The 23,278-nt window shown below is 31.9% G+C and overlaps 1 protein-coding gene across 2 annotated transcripts in view; it reads right to left on the bottom strand.

Annotated features, from left to right (window-relative positions):
- The window catches only part of LOC149805405 (ankyrin repeat and EF-hand domain-containing protein 1-like), a 40,998-nt gene continuing 17,720 nt past the window's right edge, over positions 1-23,278 (bottom strand). Inside the window, exons 6-8 of one of the 2 annotated variants that reach the window (XM_089949958.1) lie at positions 21,506-21,708; positions 17,479-17,524; positions 6,363-6,499 (exon numbers count right to left, since the gene is read on the bottom strand). In XM_089949958.1, coding sequence (XP_089806084.1) covers positions 17,489-17,524; positions 21,506-21,708 — 239 coding nt within the window. In that variant the 3' untranslated portion in view covers positions 6,363-6,499; positions 17,479-17,488. Of the gene's footprint in view, positions 6,500-17,478; positions 17,525-21,505; positions 21,709-23,278 lie in introns of both variants that reach the window. The other variant, XM_089949957.1, reaches the window with a different exon arrangement.

Below are 23,278 nucleotides of genomic sequence, written 5' to 3' on the forward strand. Positions count from 1 at the left end.
AATTTGGAATCAACATTATGAAATTTCCACCTTTTAATCAGAAACCATAATTTTGTTGGATTTATTTACCAAAGAATTTTCCTAATAAATAAAAATATACAGTGAAACATCAGTCATTGAATTGTTGCAGGAAATACCTACATGCAGAAAGACTGAGAAATAAATACCAATAAAAACACTCGTCAAGTGAACTTTATGTTTTAATTTTATTTCTTAATTTGGTATCAATGTAATCATTATAAAGAAATTATGTCCTCACCTATTCAAATGTGAGAAGAGTCAATCAACTGTCATGGCAACGCACACATTAGTGTGAGAACCTAATTAAGTACTTATTCAGTGATAAACTGAATTTATTTATTTACGGTTGAAAATTTTGTGAATCATTGTCATCAAAACACAAGCTAATTAACAGATTTATTGGCCCAGCCATTTACAATACATCAATGGTGCCAGCATAATGGTAACATATGAAAGCAGCATCAGCCAAATTTCTTGTTAAAATTACACACTGCAGACAGCTCCCAAGTTTTAGTTTTTGGCTAATCTGTGGATTGTTCTTCAAAATTTGCAGTATTACGCTTGAAAATAACTTAAAAGTTCTAAAACACACAAACTTTGTGTCTTCTCTTCTTTCGTTTTTTTATAAAAGTTTAGATGTAATGTTTTAGAACAATGCAAGTGCCATGTGCTGACTGTCTTTATTAGTAAAATCCAGGGCCAATGATAGGATTTGTGAGCTGGGCCCTAGGAAAAATTCTCCAGAATGCCCCTATGAGTTACAAATTGTGACAGCGGTGGGCCCTCTGTCAATTGTGGGCCCCTGGAATCGTGTCCTAGTTGTCCTACCCTGTCCATGGCCCTGGTACAAATAATACGCTTTGCTTTTGATGGGTAAATGTATTCTGAAGGAACTGGAACTTTCCTGATACATGAACTAATGATTACAGTGTGTCAAATTGATATTACAAATCTGACATCAATTAATGTCTTGAACTTCTACAGTTCTATATCCATAAATATTAAAATCCACTGGATGAATATTTGTTACAGATAATGGAGATTATAGTTCATGTATGAACAAAAGTTGCTATCACTCTACCCCCTTTTAACCAAAATGATAGTCTCTCCTGCTATCTCACATGGTAGATGCACATGGGCCCCATTGCTATCAAGTAATGGATAGCAGGCTTATCTCTTGGAGAACTTGTCAGAGTGTGAGAACAGAATAACATGCACATATTTCCCTCATGTCAAGAATGTCTGACAAGTTTTAGGGACATTCATGTAAAATACTATGCTAATATAATCAGGAATATATATATATATATATATATATATATATATATATATATATATATATGCATGTAAAATTTAATATAAAGACAATAAAAGGAGATATAACAAGCTATAACAGAAAAGAAAACATTCATAACCTCATTTTGTTAAGTATGCCAGAAAAGGTATCATTTTTGCTTCCAGGTTTACTGCTTTAGTGCTCGAACTATCCTGCTATAATTAACTGATTTCTCTTTAATTTTACAAATCATTTTATCTTTAAGAAAAGTATAACTTAGAATTTTACCCAGCAACAGCGTTTTATTTTATTCCACTATATTATTTTTAAACATACTTATTAACTGTTAACCAGCTGACCTGCCACCTTGAACCTTTGTAACACCTAACTGACAAGCATTTCTTGTCAAATCTGATGGTGACATTTTATTTGATCAGGTCCACCAAATAAGTCTAGGAGGAGAAGAATAAAACTTGGTTGTTGTTGCTGGTCTTGTATTTCTTTTCTTTATTCAGGCATAGGCATATTTAGTTCTAAATGTATGGTGTGCTGACACACTTCAACATAATACAGTTAAAAACCAAGTGAGACTTATGTAATATCTACAGTACAGATCCTGGGGCAATCAGTCAATTATAGGATTTTTGATGAGTCCAGGAGAGAGCTTTCACACTGCTCTTGTCTTAATTTCCATGGCTATAGACTGCTTAAACAATTGGGAAAACATAATGGTGAAACAAGCTTCATTAGTGACTACTCTACTGATTGTCCCACAAAGAAATACTGTGTAAATTACACGTAGTCGCCGCTGAATTTGACTAAGATAAGGTGTTTATTTGACAGTTTAATTGATAAACAAATCAAAGACAATCTGATATAACGATATCTAAGATCTCCTATGACCAATGTCCTGTTGCACAGTGTATGTGTCGGTCAAAACCTTCAACCAGCCAGGCAAGTCCTACAAAGACAGTAATTTCAGGATCCCTTATTTTAATATATATTGTATGTCCACTTAACACTAAAACAGGTCATAACTCTAGCAAAATGCATTGGAGTAGGACAGTAAAACTACAAAGACATGTTCAACTCAAATGTATGATGTCTGCCATGTTTTAAGGTAAAAGCTGTGGGATCATTTGCATACGCAAAAAATATCACAGTATTTGTTTAATACCAAAATGGGACATAACTCCAGAAAAATTCAACAGAGCATGATAGCATGATGACAAAACGTCATGTACTTGTTCACCTTGTGTAAATAATATTTACTATATTTGGGACAATTGGTATATCGAACCATGGCACCAGTTGTGTACACTAGAATTACCATAAATAGTGTATACAATTAACACCAAAAGGTGCATAACTCTGGAAAACACATCTGAGCAAGACAATGACATGATCTTTGTATATAAATCTTGTATAAATTAAATCTTATATAAATTAACTGACAAACTGTCTTCAAATAATATAAGATGTTTCCAAAGGATGCAGTCAAAGTGGCATTAACTGACAAATTGTCTTCAAACAATATGAGGAGTTTCCAAAGGATGCAGTCAAAGTGGCATTAACTGATAAATTGTCTTCAAATAATATAAGAAGTTTCCAAAGGATGCAGTCAAAGTGGCATTAACTGATAAATTGTCTTCAAACAATATGAGGAGTTTCCAAAGGATGCAGTCAAAGTGGCATTAACTGATAAATTGTCTTCAAATAATATAAGAAGTTTCCAAAGGATGCAGTCAAAGTGGCATTAACTGATAAATTGTCTTCAAACAATATAAGATGTTTCCAAAGGATGCAGTCAAAATGGCATTAACTGATAAATTGTCTTCAAACAATATGAGGAGTTTCCAAAGGATGCAGTCAAAGTGGCATTAACTGATAAATTGTCTTCAAATAATATAAGATGTTTCTAAAGGATGCAGTCAAAGTGGCATTAACTGATAAATTGTCTTCAAATAATATAAGAAGTTTCCAAAGGATGCAAAGTGGCATTAACTGATAAATTGTCTTCAAACAATATGAGGAGTTTCCAAAGGATGCAGTCAAAGTGGCATTAACTGATAAATTGTCTTCAAATAATATAAGAAGTTTCCAAAGGATGCAGTCAAAGTAGCATTAACTGATAAATTGTCTTCAAATAATATAAGATGTTTCCAAAGGATGCAGTCAAAATGGCATTAACTGATAAATTGTCTTCAAACAATATGAGGAGTTTCCAAAGGATGCAGTCAAAGTGGCATTAACTGATAAATTGTCTTCAAATAATATAAGATGTTTCCAAAGGATGCAGTCAAAGTGGCATTAACTGATAAATTGTCTTCAAATAATATAAGATGTTTCCAAAGAATGCAGTCAAAGTGGTATTAATTGATAAATTGTCTTCAAACAATAGAGAAGTTTCCAAAGGATGCAGTCAAAATGGCATTAACTGATAAATTGTCTTCAAACAATATGAGCAGTTTCCAAAGGATGCAGTCAAAGAGGCATTAACTGATAAATTGACTTCAAACAATATGAGGAGTTTCCAAAGGATTCAGTCAAAGTGGCATTAACTGATAAATTGTCTTCAAACAATATGAGGAGTTTCCAAACGATGCAGTCAAAGAGGCATTAACTGATAAATTGACTTCAAATAATATAAGATGTTTCCAAAGGATGCAGTCAAAGTGGCATTAACTGATAAATTGTCTTCAAATAATTTGAGGAGTTTCCAAAGGATGCAGTCAAAGTGACATTAACTGACAAATTGTCTTCAAACAATATGACATGTTTCCAAAGGATGCAGTCAAAGTGGCAATAACCAATAAGTTGTCTTCAAATAATATGAGGAATTTCCAAAGGATGCAGTCAAAGTGGCAATAACTGACAAATTGTCTTCAAACAATATGAGATGTTTCCAAAGGATTCAGTCAAAGTGACATTATCTGATAAGTTGTCTTAGATAACCTGAACCATCACCATGTCCTTAAAATACTTATTTTTTTTAGACACATGACTTCTTTATCTAAACTCATTTACCCACACAATGTCTCTAAGAGGATTTGGAAAATCAAGGTTCCAATCTAACATTTATACAACTAACATTCTACTGTGAATAATATTTATTTTTGTACTTGGGTAAAAAAATGTAATGTCAGTGCTAAAAATGGTGGATTGAGGATGGAGTCCTATTGTTTCTAAAGAAGGTTCATTGGGGATGGGGTCCTAGTGTTTCCACTTAAAGTTCATTGGGGAGACAGTCCTATTGTTTCTATTAAAGGTTTATTTGGGATAAAGTCCTACTGTTTCCACTGAAAGTTCACTGAGCATTGGGGAAACATTCCTATTGTTTCCAATGAAGGTTAATTGGGGAGATGGTCCTGTTGTTTCCACAAGAGTTTAATGTCATTGGGGTCCTGCTGTTTCCATTGAAGGTTCATTGGGGATGGAGTACTGTTGTTTCCACAGAATGTTCATTGGGGAAGGGGTCCTGTTGTATCCACACAAGGTTCATCATGGAGATGGTCCTGTTATTAATTCCACAGAAGGTTCATTGTTAATTGGGTTTTAACATTTGTTGCTTGTTGGAGCCATGAAACCCATGAAAATGAAAAATTAGGACTTCATAGTACATATAATGCATATTCATTCATTTGCTACTGCACAGTAATACTTACTTTTGGGCTGCATATTTAAGTGCTTATAAGAGCTACAATTAAAATGACTGCATAATGTAAAAACAAAAGCTCTCTATACAGTTCATTATAACACAATAGCTGGGGTCTATAACTGCCAGCTACATTAAGTACTGTACCATCTATATTCGCTTATAATTATATACTGATATTTGGGACAATTGGTATACAGAACCATGGCACCAGTTGTGTGCACTAGAATTACCATAAATAGTGTATACAATTAACACCAAAAAGTGCATAACTCTGGAAAACACATCTGAGCAAGACAATGACATGATCTTTGTATATAAATCTTGTATAAATTAAATCTGCCAAGCTTGAGGGCTCTGGGATCAGTTGTGCACATAAGAATTATAAAATATATATCATATACATTTAACGTATAAAAATAGGAATAACTCTGGAAAACATATTGGAGCAAGAAGATAAAACAACATGAGCATGTCCAAGTCAAGAATGTCTGCCATGTTTCAACACAGATCATGGAAAGACATGGGAGTAGTTTCACATACAAGAATTTAGGGATGTACATAAATGTGAGTGACAAAGTCAGACAAGCCTAAACTTTATCACCCTATCATATTCATGCATAATTTTTTTAAAATTAAACATCAGTAATGGGTAATGGAATGTTCCGTATACCCTTGACCATGCTTAACATTATTTATATTTAAAAAAATTAAGAAAAATATCAATAGAGGATAATTATATGCAATTTGATGTAATACATGACCAATAAAGATAAACTACATGTACAAATGTTTGAATGCTGTATGTAACAAAAGTCAAATAATATGAGGAAAATGTAGTGCATTTACATGAAAAGTAACATGGAAATGAAATTAACTGTGAAAACAGCTCCATCTATTAATAACATATCATCGAGGCATTTACTCCATACCATTACACTCACAATGACAGTTTTTTTTTACATAAAACTAACACGTTAAAGCTAGACTATTCCTTATTTCTTAAAGAAACTGCTGGACAAACAGAGAGAAAGAAATTTGATAGAGACAAGAAAATGAAATAGCTATTATAAAGATCCATATATCTTATTTGTTTCCATCAATTATTAAAAGTTAAGTTGATTTTTTATACAAGGCATAAAACACTGATTACTACTTAGACAATGAATGGCGTACACTGCAACATCCACACTGTTTTTATCATACATATATATTGACTAAAGAATTAAAACTATCAATCTTTGCACACATCAATCTTCCTCAGCTCCACCCATTTCTTCGACCTTTTTGGAGATATTTTTGTTGAATGGCATTTCAAAATCAGGGAAATCCACCTCCCAACCAAATCGTTCTCGCATGACTTCTTTTTGGCAGATTAGTTCATTTGTGGTTGGTTGTTTTGTCCAAGCTTTCTTTGGCGTGTAAGTAATGTCTTCTTGTTCATCTATACCACCAGCAAGGGCTGAGGCTGCACGGAGAATGGATCCCTTCCTTGGTCTCATTGATATATCTTCTGTGACAGGCCGATTGGTAGTGGGTACCCCAGTCTGGAGATGAAGACAATTGTTTGAAGAATAATAGATATTTTTTAGACAGAAAAAAATACTATTTGATTTGCTGATAAAATCCATGGTAGCTATAAATAGGATTCCTTGATAAATAAGATAATATAATGTCATAGAATTGCCTTTATCAAAAGACATCATACATAATACTAAAAATTACTGGTTAAAGTTAAAGAGCCAAACAATCAGGCTGCCAGGAATGCAGATAGAATTAAATAATGCAAATATATTTAAACAAAAATTAAAGAAAAGTTTCACTGACTCATAATTACCAAGATGGATTGCAAAGAATAAAAGACTGTCTTTCAAATACAATTCAAATACAACATAAAATAAAACCTGCTACATTCATATTGATTGTCAGTCAGAAACTCATCAACTACCATAAAGCTTCTCTAGGCTGTTCATCCCATAACAAACATGATTTTTAGGAGAAAAGCAAAACAGTATGAATAACTTATAATCTGTGTCACACTTTAAAAGTTGTCAATATTAAATCTGGCTCAGATAGGATTTGAACTTATACAAATTTGGAATAGCCCTGGAGAACATCATTTTGGCTGCACACACTTAGAGTGTAGTAAACAGTGGGTTAAATCATGAACGTAACCCACTTTCAAAACTGGAGAAAATTAGTCTTATGATCTCAAATAAAAAGAAAAACACGTAATAACATAACAGACCAGCATGTGTACAGTTCAAGTATGACAAATATTTGTACAGAAATTTCTAGTAAATGGTGTGATTGGGAAGTTGGATTTTAATATTTTTTAAGTCAAAATTCTAATAATTTTTGCTCTGGTACACATAGAAATCATAAATAAAGCTATCTTATAAATATCTGTAAATTTGTTTATTTCTGTTGGTATCAGTTTTCATGACTTTGCAAAAATATAATTTTTGAACATACAATGAATGATTGAATAGGACAATAGTATCCAATATGAACCTGATGTATACATACTGTATATACTCTCTTATAAATCAAGTCCAACACCTAAAACACAGACCCTAATATGCCAACATTGCATAATGCCACTGTGGATCAGGGTCTATGATGCATTGTTCAACTGATTAGTCCTAACATATTTCACAGACACAGATCTGCCAGTGCATATGTGCAATCAGATCTGGGTATGTGCAAGTTGCAGTTGGACTTCACTTATAAGCAAGTAAAAATAAAGTAGTAAATGTGTGTAGAGGCAACAAATTTTAAAAAGTTCCTGTAAATAAGTGATAGAGTTAAGTAATGGTAGGTATTCATTGTCTGTAATGAACATTCCTGATTCTTTTGAGTACTAACAGACCAAATATTAAAGAAACGTCTATTAAATTAGAAATATCATGATGCAAACCTTAATCATGTCAGTGTATGGATCAATGCCTCATGATATTTTTATCAGGGAAAACTGACAATGATATGTCAAGTGACCATTTATAGGTCCTGCTTGCAAAATCCCTGAAACTTCTTCATGATAAACCTTTTTTTTAAAACAGCTGAATGAAATAAACATTTTGTAGATTCAATTATATTTTATATCAGAACACTTAACATTTTGACAAGCTTACATAAGTATTTTGTAGTCCCAGGGTAACACTGTGAAGATAAATCCGATTTAAATTTACCATCTTGAATATTATAGCCTGTCTGAATCCATAATTGCTAAAATATAACCAGCCAAAAATAAAATCCAGTTTTTGAAGATAACCACACGATTTTAAAGTTGCAAAGAAATACTTAATTGTATTTATTTTATGAGCAACATTTTAAGTAAAGAAATATATTTAACTCGATAAAATGTTCATAAGAGGGAATTTATTTATGGTCACTTACTGTCAATTGTTCCTGCACAATGTTAGGAGTATAGTATTTCCACATGTACAGTACACACTAAAGTGCAAGCAGTATAGACCCTGACCTACAGTTGTATCATGCACTAGAAGGTCAGTGTCCACAATGGTAACTTAAAAATTATAAATTTAATAAACAATACAGTTGTATCATGCACCAGAAGGTCAGTGTCCACAATGGTAACTTAAAAATTATAAATTTAATAAACAATACAGCACATTTTGCTCCAGCAGATATGGGTCTATGCTGTTTGAAGATGGCTGTATAATACATTTATGCAAATACCATATTACAGAATTGTGAGTTTTGATATGTGTTTGGTAAGCTGGTATCCGACCATGCCAGCTTGAAATCTAAAAGCAATATAATATAGAGTTAGCCGAGGTTTCATTACTTCTACAAGTTCCTAGTTACACATGAAATGGAATTTAGACTAGCATGTAAATCAACATTAATGAAATATGTAAGGCCCAAAAATGGAGGTCTAAAGCCTGATTGGACCTAAAATTGATCAAAACAAGAGGAAAGTCATTGTAGAATACAGCATTACATGTACTTTTTATTTGGTTAAAATTGGCATAGAAAAACAAGCCTCCAAGTCTCTGCTGAAAACATCTAAGCAGCTGACCTTAGTTCTGAGGCTGCCACCATGAGTGTAACTAGGAATTTATGGAGCTATGGTTACCACGGTGAATACATAGACTTAACTGTGTTCAGAGTTAGATTTAAACCACACCTTGATATTTCAGCAGCTTTAGTTTTCAAAGTAGTACAAAGAATGATCCAACATTCAAAATGAGATGAGGTGAAATAATTCTGGCAGAAATAAAATGCCTGAAAATTCAGCCAAGATACGGAATTCATAGAAATACTTCTCAATGTTAAAGACTATGATATAAAACTAAATATATTATGTCCATCATTTACCATATTTTCAAAGATTTTATGTTGCAAATATTAATTAAATTCAAAAGAATGTTATTTGAAAGTGTACTATTTAAAAGTATCTACAAAATATCCAACAATTTAAAATAATTTTAAAAAAATCAATGAATAGAATGGTTCTATAAACTACTACACTATAGCACAGGATTTTGCAACCATCATCATCATCAGCACCATCAACAATGCATTAAATAAGAGGATATTAAATCTACCTTTCATTTTATTTAACTAATGCATTGTCAAAGTGGATATAGGTAATATTTTTCAATAATAATAATAATATTATTATTATTATTATTATTGAAAAATATTTGTTAAAAACAATCCCCCATTTGTTACTGGTGGACAATAAAAGGTAATCCCTTGGACCAAATGGATTATTAATTTAGAACATGTCCCTTTCAATCTTTTCCATGTTTGCAACCTTATCAAACATTGAGTTTTCAAATAAAGACAATCAAGAAAGTAGTCAAGCAATTATTGTGTTTCTAACCTGACTATGAATAGCATCTAATGACCAAAGTATTGCCTTGTGGGAAAAAAGGACATACTAGCATGCATGCAGGTACCTGTCATGAACCTAAATTGTACAAATAAGGTAAACATTTTGATCCTAAAAAAAAAACTTTAAGTGCATAAATATATTTAAATTATAATTATCTGATTCTCAATTATCCAAATTGTTGGTTTATTAGAACCTATATGCCTTAGTACTTAACTCTTACTTGTGACCTTTCCATTTGGATGCTTGCAGCACTACAGTTAAGTTCCCAACATTAAGAAAATTTATAGGATTTCCTAATCACTAAGACCTGGAACATTTTTCTTTAAAATACAGTCAAATAATGAAAATACCCTGCAAACTAAGAAACTAAGTTATGTTCTCCATTTTTTGGGGGGGGGGCACATCCTGGGTATGATATGGTGGGTCAGAATTTTTTGCCCTTCACAGAATCTCAAAGCAAGTGGAAGATACATATATACCTAAGTACAAAACTTGGACTGGCAGTTTAAACCAAAGATCTAGCTGCTGGAGCATTGAGAAGCTCACATGAAAATAATTAGTACAATTTCACATCTTAATATTCTGCATGTACTTAAAAATGACTGTTAAATATAACTGTGACATTTCTTGATAATATGTGTTATTTTAAAGATTCTGTGGTATCAGAAACTTCAACATTTGATCAGCCTGGGAATCCTGCAAGAGTTTGTAATGTCATGGGCTTGTACAGTTTCCAAAAGATGATGTCAATGGTCAACATTAACCGATAAGTTGTCTTCAAATAATATGAGGAGTTTCCAAAGGATGCAGTCAAAGTAGCATTAACTGATAAATTGTCTTCAAACAATATGGGAAGTTTTCAAAGGATGCAGTAAAAGTAGTATTAACTGATAAATTGTCTTCAAATAATATGAGGAGTTTCCAAAAGATGATGTCAATGGTCAATATTAACCAATAAAATGTCTTCAAACAATATGGGAAGTTTCCAAAGGATGCAGTAAAAGTAGTATTAACTGATAAATTGTCTTTAAATAATATGAGGAGTTTCCAAAGGATGCAGTCAAAGTAGCATTAACTGATAAATTGTCTTCAAACAATATGGGAAGTCTCCAAAGGATGCAGTAAAAGTAGTATTAACTGATAAATTGTCTTCAAATAATATGAGGAGTTTCCAAAGGATGCAGTCAAAGTGGCATTAACTGATAAATTGTCTTCAAATAATATGAGATGTTTCCAAAGGATGCAGTCAAAGTGGCAATAACCAATAAGTTGTTTTCAAATAATATGAGGAGTTTCCAAAGGATGCAGTCAAAGTAGCAATAACTGACAAACTGTCTTCAAACAATATGAGATGTTTCCAAAGGATGCAGTCAAAGTGGCATTACCTGATAAGTTGTCTTAGATAAACTGAACCATCACCATGTCATTAAAATACTTATTTTTTTAGACATAAGACTTCTTTATCTAAACTCACTTACCCACACAATGTCTCTAAGAGGATTTGGAAAATCAAGGTTCTAATCTAACAGTTATACAACTAACATTCTACTGTGAATAATATTTATTTTGTATTTGGGTAAACAATATGTAATGTCAGTGCTAAAAATGGTGGATTAAGGATGGAGTCCTATTGTTTCTAAAGAAGGTTCATTGGGGATGGGGTCCTAGTGTTTCCACTTAAAGTTCATTGGGGAGACAGTCCTATTGTTTCTATTAAAGGTTTATTTGGGATAAGTCCTACTGTTTCCAGTGAAAGTTCATTGAACATTGGGGAAACAGTCCTATTGTTTCCAATGAAGGTTAATTGGGGAGATGGTCCTGTTGTTTCCACAAGAGTTTAATGTCAATGGGGTCGTACTGTTTCCACTGAAGGTTCATTGGGGATGGAGTACTGTTGTTTCCACAGAATGTTCATTGGGGAAGGGGTCCTATTGTATCCACACAAGGTTCATTGGGGAGATGGTCCTGTTATTAATTCCACAGAAGGTTCATTGTTCATTGGGTTTTAACATTTGTTGCTTGTTGTAGCCATGAAACCCATGAAAATGAAAAATTAGGACTTCATAGTACATATATATATGCATATTCATTCATTTGCTACTGCACAGTAATACTTACTTTTGGGCTGCATATTTAAGCGCTTATAAGAGCTACAATTAAAATGACTGCATAATGTAAAAACAAAAGCTCTCTATACAGTTCATTAAAACACAATAGCTGGGGTCTATAACTGCCAGCTACATTAAGTACTGTACCATCTATATTTGCTTATAATTTGAGTCAAACTGCAAATAACAATGATCCTGATCTGCCATGACATAATGTGTCTGCTGATCAGGATCCATGCTGTTTGTGCTACTGATAACTCCTAGCAAACTGCACACAGATCTTGGTCTATATATGTGTGTGTGTTGGGAATTGGGGAAGGGAGATAAACGAAATACATATAGTAATAATTTGGGGTTTTAATGTTGCCAAATAATGTTTAAGAAAGGAAATAAATATTTAATAATAAGCATCATGTGGTTTTCCTTCAACCCATGCTGTCATACAGTTTGATAAACCAATTCAAGAAAAATGGTTTTCATATAAATTATTAATAAAATGGATGCTGAAAATGAAATAAAACTATTTAAATCTTGTTGATAATTATGTTTTTTTAATAAACTTTTCTTCATGGGATCTAAAGCAGTAGTGTATATGGAATCACTTTATAATGAAGGGTGTTATATGAAGTAGAACTGTAAACCTTGATCCTCTTCAAACTTTCCAATTCATGATGATACTCATATAGCCTAAAAGGATTTTGTTCCAGATGTTCTGTTTATCTTTGGAAACGTATCTATTGTTGGAAATCATCATCAGATTTGTTATTAGCTAGATCCTATTTTTGGAATGAAGGTCCTGAGAGATATAAGGCTTGAATTTGCATAATACATACATACTACATATTAACAGACATGGGAAACTGCCTCCAGGGCATGTGCCAGATAAGTGATTTTAAAAGCCACACCCTATGCCATGTAAATTAACAGATAAAACCAGGTCACATACTGGATCAGACCTGTGGACCATATTTTGCCACCCCACTGCAATAACAGCAACATATGTCACAACTGATAATGTACAGTATTTCTCCTCCGATATGCATAGGGGATAGGGGAGCCTCACAAAAAAGGTATTCTCATAAACAGGCAATAGTATGTGCCAGGTCAAAAGTGAGTATCCACCCGTATAAGAAAAGTCAACATCCTTTTGCAAAATTTGATTTCAAACGGTCACTGCAGGAATAATAACTATTCTGCATGCTTGATTTTATGTGTGTGCACCAAGGCTAATCTTAACTGAAGTTTGAAATTGCAAATTTGTAGCAACTACAATTTTTAGACATCTCTGCTGATGTAAACAAAATATGGCACATCATGGTGAGAAAGTAACTTGGTTGGAGGCAGATGATAACTGACTTAGTTGATAAAGATTTTTGTGGCAGAAAAAATATCTGAAATAATTGGAATGTCATGTTTTACAATTCATAATCTTCTGAAATACTTTCATAAAAAGGTGGCCAACAGAAATCAAGAAATAAGCAGGAGACCAAACATGAGAAAAAAGGGTGAAGCTTCAAAATAGACTAAATTAATTCAAATCTAGGTGTGATCACATCTGTGTTGTTCTTGACATTTGGAACACTTGGTATCAATCTTAACCAGAGGACTTATTGACACTGTAACTAAGTGATTATAAGCCATAATAAGTATAAAGAGATTATTTACCAACTAGATGTGTAAGTACTATTTTCTTTTATAATTTTGCCAGGAGATTCATCTGAAATATCAATGACATTATTTTACCACCCATGACAACAACGTAAGTGGCTGCTCACTTTTTACCAGGTACTGTATTTTATGCAAATATGTTTAAAATTTTGTAGTACACATTAACAGTACAGTTTATCACAGTACAGTTTATGTAAGTATTTCTTATTTGATACATTGGGGGGGGGCAGTTAGATTCTTTACAATAACAAGGGTGGACTTGTAAAGAGGAAAAGGTATCTTAATATAGTTAATTTATTTCAAATTTTGTATTATACATTAACGTTACAGTTTATCACAGTACAGTTTATGTACAGTATTTCTACTTTAATTGATACAATGGGTGTGGGTGGGGTAGAATCTAATAAGCTCTTTACAAAAAAAGGGGGTGGACTTGTAAAGAAGCAAACATATCTTATTATAGTAAAAACTTTGTAAATGTATGTGGTGGGATTATGATGAAGCATGACATTATCAGATAAATATATAATTGTATTTATTCTTGTAAACAATTTATATCACTCTTCTAAATATCAGAATGAATATCATTTGTGTTGAAGTACAGAAAAGGCAATATTTTTGTATCTGAAGTCATCTGTATTATATACTAGGACATGTAGCAAGCATAACTCTAGAAAGCTGAATTATACTAGGACATGTAGCCAATCAAATTCTAGAAAAATGAATTATACTAGGACATCAAGCCAATCAAATTCTAGAAAAATGAATTATACTAGGACATGTAGCCAATCAAATTCTAGAAAACTGAATTATGCTAGGACATGAAGCCAATCAAATTCTGGAAAACTGTATTATACTAGGACATGTAGCCAATCAAATTCTAGAAAACTGAATTATACTAGGACATGTAGCCAATCAAATTCTAGAAATCTGAATTGTACTAGGACATGTAGCCAACTGAATTCTTGAAAACAGAATTATACTAGAACATGTTGCTAATCAAATTCTAGAAAACTGATTTAAAGTGGGACATGAAGTAATCAAATTCTAAAAATTCAATTATACTAGGACATGTCAGCAATCAAACTTCAAAAGATGTGTCCTGCTACACTTGCATATATAGTAAACAATGAAACTCTGGGGGCGGTTTATTTTGCAGTCTGAAACATAGGACATTTTGCCCTGATTTCATGCAAAGAATTGCACTATCTTTACTGTTTCCATAGACTTATCACTGAATCAAACAATTATATTTAATTGTCTGATTGGACTTCACTTTTAAAACATACAAACTTATGTAACGCAAAGTATTTCTGGTTTACAGGCTGAAAACACAGACTTATTGACCTATTCATAGCCAAAACAATAGTATTGGAATTCAGTCTCACATGTAATTAATTACAATAACATTTGCCATCTCACTTATGCCCTCTCTTGATGAAGTGAGATGATTTCACTTTTAACGAAAACAGAGTCTTATACATGCATATGTATAAGTCCCTGATAAAAAAAATTTTCATTGCAAAACGTCTATAGATACAATATATATATATATATATATATATATATATATATATATATATATATATATATATATATATATATATATATATATATATATATTTGAGTTATGGACCAAATGAAAGCTGCTGAAATATCAAAACTTTATTAGAAGTATATCCTAGGCCTGGAAAACTTTTTATACTTATCATATGTATTTAACTGAAACATTACCTCAAAACTTTGGAAATCTACATGAAATAGTGAAATGCATTTAACAAGGATGCCATAATTTATGAAAATAAATTCTGTCAAGGGTGAATTAATAATTGCTGTAACTTTTATACCAGTTGGGTAAAAAAAACTGTACATGGGAAGAAGTGTTTCCAAATGCAATAAATTATATGTCAAAACATATGACACACCTAACTACATGTACAAGTCTTCTGAGGGTCAAATTTACCACCGTATATTGGTAATGTAACTACATATTCAGTAGGCTTCAGAGGGTCCAATCTACCAATGTATAATGGTCACTACATGTACTCTAGTCTTCTGAAGGTCAAATCTACCATTGTATAATGGTAATTACATGTACATAAGTCTTCTTAGGGTCAAATCTACCATTGTATAATGGTAATTACATGCACAGAAGTCTTCTGAAGGTCAAATCTACCACTTTATACTGGTAATGTAACTACATGTAGAGAAGTCTTCTGAGGGTCAAATCTACCACTTTTATACTATTAATGTAACTACATGTATAGTAGTCTTCTGAGGGCCAACTATACCACTGTAGCATGCTAGGTGGCATTGCAATTGCAGTATACACAGATTCTGTCTGTACAACTGTTTCTCAGCAGGATGCCTGCCAGTGACTACAAGATGCTGGCTTTAAGTCTGCCAGTGACTACAAGATGCTGGCTTTCAGTCTGCAAACTGCCCAAGAGAAAGATTGGGCAGATGGCAGTATGTCTGACACCTTCACATTTTGCTAACTCCCATTTGCCTGACTACCTGCTCACTGTTGAGTCCAAAGTTCTGGGTGATACTTTACAATGGACCATGTATGCCCTTGAAAGACAGTAAGTCATCATGTGTAATAAATGAGATGACAAGAAGATTGAGGACTAGATGAAGCACCTCATGGACCTCAGTAGATATGTATGACAACTTGTTACTTCAAGCAAATTTCACAGACCCTGAACCAACAGCACTTCATGCAATGGAAGATTTCGGTCTACATAGGAAAATATGGTTTAGTACTCTTTCATTATACAATGGTAGATGTGCTCTAGATATTTTGGGCATAATTTCTATGAAGCCCGTTCTGTGTACTAGCATGCACTGTGAAATCATTTATTTTCACTAGTATCAATTTTATTCTTGTTTTTAAATGAAATTTTTTGCAGTACCTAAATTTATGTGCAGTGGAATGGGTTCTCAAAAACATTTTTGTTTGTTGGGATTTTAAATTTGTTGTTTGTAGCAATCACAAAACTCCATGAAAAGTAGCACCCAGCAAACAAAATTGGATGAAGAGTACCTAAAAAGACAACAAACTGGTTTTGTGAATTTTAAAGATGCTTGAAATGAGACAGAAGTAAAAGTATACATTTTAAAAATCTTTTATAGATTTTGACATTATGGAAAAAAAGAACACATTCCTTCATCTGTACAAGATATCATTTTTTAATACCAATTAGAAAACCATTTGAGGTCAGTTCATTACTCTAGATTAATTTCAGTCAGCTTGTATCAGTTAAAATGCAATTTATTTTTTTGTTTTAATTCTGACACAATTTCACTCTTTCAGAATGAGGCTGTACTAAATCAAAATCCAAGAAAAATTACAATCCACAGAAAAAGAAAAGGAAGATGAAATTAATGCATATGGACAAAAAGAACTTTCTAGAGATGGCATATTTCCCCAATTCAGTATGATCAATTTTTATGCTACTTATGCTAGAAACCTATCCACTGTCAAATTATTTACCACTTATGCTATACTTTTCTTTCCATGTTACCAAACAATACTTTAAGTGAAATATTCTAAGTATCAAACAGTACCTCAGACACACAGACAGACATAGAGATAACTACCCTTATATTACATACTATATCAGATAACATGAAATAGCAGACAAACTTTAAAATTCTTCAAAAAGAAAAGAATTTATGTATATTATAAACAGTAAGCATAAAAATTTATTTTCTGATTAGATCAAACCATTACCTGCAATGCCCTGTATATAATCTTGTAAATACAGGTTTGATATGAGTTGTGTGCCCCCAAACCAGGCCTAGGATTATACAAGCAACAGCACACATAGAGGAAAGATGAACTTGTTCTAGTCTCCATTTTTAGCCAATCAAATCCTACCTTAGAAATCTTAGTCAGAGACAGCTGAACCAGCTGATTCGGGACGCTGTGAGATGGAAAATGTTAAAAAAATTTGCAAAAATTTTGAAATAATTTTTTACTAATCTTTACTATGAAAACAGATTAAAAAGTACATAAATGATTTGCCAATTTATATTCATCTCTGTGCTAAAGGTTACTGCATACATTAAACAAAAATAACAAAATGGCTCCAGCTATGAATAGAATCAACAATAAGCTCTAGAAATGTCAATAATTTCAAAAAATTCTTAACAACTATATTAAGGTAATTCTTGTTTAACTTGATTCTTCATTAATTTTATATGAATATTTCACTTGTAGCATAATTAGTTTCTCTTTAGATATAACCCTATAAAATGTTTCTTAGATCTACATTCTGTCTTTCATATCATTCACTGTTCTATGATACAGTTTTCATGCTTCACAATAAATTTAAGTCATTAAACAGGACAATAAAACCCGATTCTTTCTTTTAAATAAAAGCAAGATATGGCAATGTTTGTCTGGACAATTTAGCATTTTATCTGAGGGAACATTTTTTCCAATCAATATTCCAAGAGAATATGGTCTCAAGGAAAAAAGGACTTAATGAAGTTTTTAAAATCTTTAATATTTATTGGAAAATAATTCATCTCTTTATACAAAATCATTTTTACTATTTAAAATATTTCTATTTAAGCAAGCAAATATAAACATATGTGTGTGCATCTTTGAAAAAAAAAACTTTCACACCATTGAGCAAAATTGTAATTATTTTCCATGATACCAAGAGCATGTTCTACACTAAATCATAATGAAAAAGAATATAGCATAGTCAGACATACAAACAGACACATACATATGCTGTAAAGAATTCATATATGATACTTTAAATTTCTGCTAACTGAGAATGAAAGAATGTGTATATCAGAAAAAATACTATAAATGCTTTAAATTCTATTGACTGAAATGAAAACTTCACTAGTAGTGTGTGTGTGTGTGTGTGTGTGTGTGTGTGTGTGTGTGTGTGTGTTAGCAAACTGCCTAGCTAATATCTGATAAGTAAATATGTCTTCTTCTTTAATCATATCCTTCATGAGATAAAATTATGAGTTAAATTAAAAATTTGATATTGTAGTCTGTGATAAAAGTATGAGCTGGCAAAATAAATGTGCATATTCTGGAACATTTAAAAGGGAAAATAAATTTTTAAATTTATATTTAAACTTTTGGGATTCCATAGATATATAAAGTCTCATATTTTTAACATAATTCACAGCAGCATAGAAAGAAACTGAATTAATAAGTTCTTGACTAGCGCTAGTTGTATTATCCATTGACTATATTTTTAAAGTGTCAAGACTCAACCAATTAACAGCAACAAATCAAACCATTCATCCCATGTCTAAAATATAAAGTATATAAAGTATAAATAAAGCTCTCAAATACCACAAGATGATTTTAAAAAATGTCCAAGAAGAACCTGATTCCTTTCTGGTTATAATATTAATGAAAATTATTGGTCTCCTCTATGAAAGCCTCAACTACTAAGATACAGATAGCACTTGCATGAATAACCTTTACAAACTACTGAATACCATATGACTTGGCAGGCCTGTCCTCCAGTTTATATTGTTCTTAACATCAAAAATTAGCTGTTCATAAAATAAAAGGTATGGTAAATAAAAGTTTCTTTCACAAATAAAACAGTAGCTGAAGGGTTTTTATCCATACTTCCAATGTCAAGGACAAAGTAATCAAATTTATAACTACAAGCTCATTAAAACAGATCATAATCTAACATGCTTTTTTGTTTTCATTATTTATTTTTCCCAAACAAGATGGATTTATTATATATATATATATATATATATATATATATATATATATATATATATATATATATATATATATATATATATATATATATATATATATATATAGTGTTGTTTCAAACCACTTGTAAAGTTTCCACAACCTTTACAAGGAGTTCAGATAATATACCCAACCAGAAAAGAAAACACACAGTTATTTCTGATCCAATAGAAGTAATCAGGGTTTTACATACTTTTCTTGAATTTTTGGGTTGACATTGATAAAGTTTGCTATTTTCTTTTCATCTCAAATGATGATGTATGAAAGTAAATCAAACATTTTCTTGAAGATTTATATTATTCTTTTTCTTCATCTTCATCTTCTTCTTCTTCTTCTTCTTCTTCTTCTTATTATTATTATTATCACATAAAAGTGAAGAAAGTCAGATCTATGCCCTTCAATCTGCATCAAGTTTTCATGGCATCATCATAAGCTTACTACAGTGGACACCATCTTATATGGCAATCCCTTCTGCAGCAGGAAATGGCATTATAAGAAGGATGGTCTTTCTAGAGTGAGATCACACAGATGTAATAGTTACATATGAAGTATGAAAGGTGTAAGCAATTTTTAAATATTTAACATTTTCATTTAAAAATTTACAGACATGTTTTAGAATCAATGTGATATTATTTATATCAATGTCATTTAAAATAATTAAGAATAATTATTGATAATGATGCAAAATCGCATTGCCAATGAAATCAGGGCACAAACATCTGACTATAACTTCACTGTAACATATATTTCAATTTCCCACTTCTGTACTCTATTTGAATCTTTCAGATGTTAAATCTATCAGCGATCAAAGGACTCTCCTTCTTTTCATTTAGTCAAATTACTTTTCCTTTCGAACTGTGATTATCTGATGAAATTTGCTCTAGCTTATTTTCTTCATGGGCTATTTGTAGTTAGTATAAAAAATGCTCCTTGTTTACAAAATGAGCTTGTCATGTGATCAACTGGTTTTTAGGCAGGTACTCTTACCAGTACATTCTGTAATCTAAGAGAGAAGCCACAATAGCTACCATAGTAATTTTACTTTCTAGTGACCAGACATCATGCTGACTGAAGCTTAACAATATTGTGTTTCTCACTGGTTAGGTTTTGTTATCTTGTTGATAATTGGTGGAAATAATAACCAGTAATTATCTAAGTGACAAAACCTAATATCCAAAGAACACACAGCTGTAAGGATAACTGGATTATTTGTGTATTTTTATCAGTATGTTTGAACAAATTTCAATGATTAATAATTTACAAATCAGCAATTAATTTTGAGATTTTTATCTGTAAAACCCATTATGTGGCTGCTTGTGAGAAGTAAATATAACAGTTTTTACACTAATATGCTGGATTCAGGCCACATTAGAGGAGTGGCCATCTTAGAGGGGTACTTTTGAACACAAACTCAATGATGCTAAGGGATTCTGGCTGTATAAAGCAAGTGACTGATGGTCAGAAAGGGTCATTCAAGAAGGGGATTTCTCTACTCATGAATATATTTTGTCCAGGAATTTTAAAGTACACAATTTAAACAAGCCAAACATTAATGACAGTAAACGTGTGTGTTTCTTTCTTCATCAGGTACATTTTATTCTAGTCACTTTTATGAACAACCTTAAAATCCTTTGTAATTTTATTCACTTTAAAAAGCTAATAAAGATAAGATTGATAAAAAATCTAGTCATTACATTAAACAAATTAATACAAAATCGCCAGATTATTACATGTTCATCTTATTTGATTAATTGTTAACCTCTAATGTACAAGTACATTAAAATGAAATAACATAACCATTATTGCCATTTTTGAAATTTCACTGTGATTAGAGAACTAATTACTGAATAACAATGTAATAAGTCACATGTTCATTCTGAAGTCAATTAGTCAATCATGACATACTGTATTTAAGTAATGTTTGTAAATTAAATACTATCAAAGTAAAATTTCTGAAAATATTTTGACATTTCTTCAGTGACAAAATTTTACAAAAATCAAGTTTTAAACTTAAATTCACATTTTTCAAATAATTAAAAGCTAACATTCATCAAATTAATTTAATATAAAATATTTTCAAATACGTTAGCTCAAATCAAATGAAATTAAAACAAGTAAATTTTTGTACAATAAAATGAAAATATAAACCCACCTGCACTGTAGATGCCCCTTCTTTACCATCACCCCCACTAGCAGGCACTGACTGAGGTCTCTTGCCTCCTCCCCCTCCTTTCTTGCCACCCTTTCCTCCCTTCTTCTTGTCGGAAGATCCTGGCATGGACTCCCATTTTGCCTGTACCACCTCATATACACGTGGATCAGCCCAAGCCTGAGCACAATCCATTGGAGTTTGGCCTGCCATGGAGAAAATTTACATCACAATTATTGTATTAGTGTGGTAGTTTTTGCCTTCCTAATGTCAACATATAAGAATGAATGCCAAGTTATCCCTGACTCAATAATGGATTAAAATTAGCACACTAACCTCTCTAAAAGCAGAACAATGTTACTTCTAAACATGGTCTGTAGCAGACCTTGAAAACCATGACAAATGAATTGTTCTCTTATAGCCTTGAAAACACCTTGAAAAATCAAAATATTGTCTGGGTACCTTGAAAAAACTTGATTTTCATGAAACCAAAATGAATTAATACCTAGTTTTCATTTTACAGAATTAATTAAAAAGGGGGAAAAAAACAACAAAGAAACAATCTCTTGCTAAGTTTGTGGTGGAATGGAAATTTTTCCACAACTGGCCACTGTGCAGTCCTAAGTTCTGAACTTCTGATTGTATGAAGCCCGGATGTAGCAGTGGATTAAATTTGAATCATTTGCTTCAACATGGCTGGCTGCCAATTCCAACTTTGGTGGCTTGATGAAGAAAAACATAAAGTCTGGATAATGAGATTTTTATCAGAGAGCTTTGTAAAATGTAAATTATGCCAGATGGATACTGATTTACATGCAGTGGGAGAGAGAGCTCCATGGTCACATGCAGTCTAAAAAAAGAACAAGCTCTTGTAATGGCACTTAATACAGGCAAAACAAGAAGCCTTCACCATGAAATCATTTTTGATGGAAGAGGTATGTCTGTGAACACAGAGATTCAAGTTTTAAAATAGAAACTGTATATAGTCTTAATTTGGGATTGAGTGGAAACAGGACAGACTATAACTGCAATGAATACAATAAATCTAAAAATAGAATACAGCTAAACTAAGAGAAATATTAATGTATGTAATATGAAATAGTTTAAAATATCCATACGCTGTTTTTAAATATGCAATAATACGAAAAACAAATGTGAAAAGGGCAAAATTGCTGAACTTCTCTTGAAAAACAGTTTGATGACAAGCTGCAAGAACTGAAAAATTAAATCTAAAATATTTTGGACTTTGTAAATAGTGTAGTGTAGACAGAGTAAAACTAACTTGGTTCAGTGACTACGTTATTCTAATGCCCAGGTGTAGGATGTTTTGTATTAATGGGAAAGATATCAATGACCATACTACTGATTTCATGTTTTTTTTTGTTTTATTAAAAATAAGTTTACAAGAAATGTTCCTTGTATGGATTAATAGTAAGTATTAATTTGTGTTTACATACAGTTTCATTTATGTATCCTTTAAATTAATGTAATAATGCACCTTGAAAAACATGATTTTGAGCCTTGGAAAACCTTGAAAACACCTTGAAGATTTTGAAAGAAATATGCTAGTAACCCAGTCTAAAGCACAATGCTACTTGTCAACAGGATTGGCTGAGCATCTGAATTAGGGACAGTGAAAATCTTAATACCATCGATACTCACTTATAAGTCAGGTGCTGCAAACAACAAGGACCCTAATCTGCAGTCACATAAAGTGCTGGCAGACTATGGTCTATCTTATTTGTTCTATGGTTTACTAATAACAAACTGCAGAGA

This window comes from Sinohyriopsis cumingii, chromosome 2 (genome assembly GCF_028554795.1).
Source record: "Sinohyriopsis cumingii isolate HCF-2022 chromosome 2, ASM2855479v2, whole genome shotgun sequence".
NCBI classification, from domain to species: Eukaryota; Metazoa; Mollusca; class Bivalvia; order Unionida; family Unionidae; genus Sinohyriopsis; species Sinohyriopsis cumingii.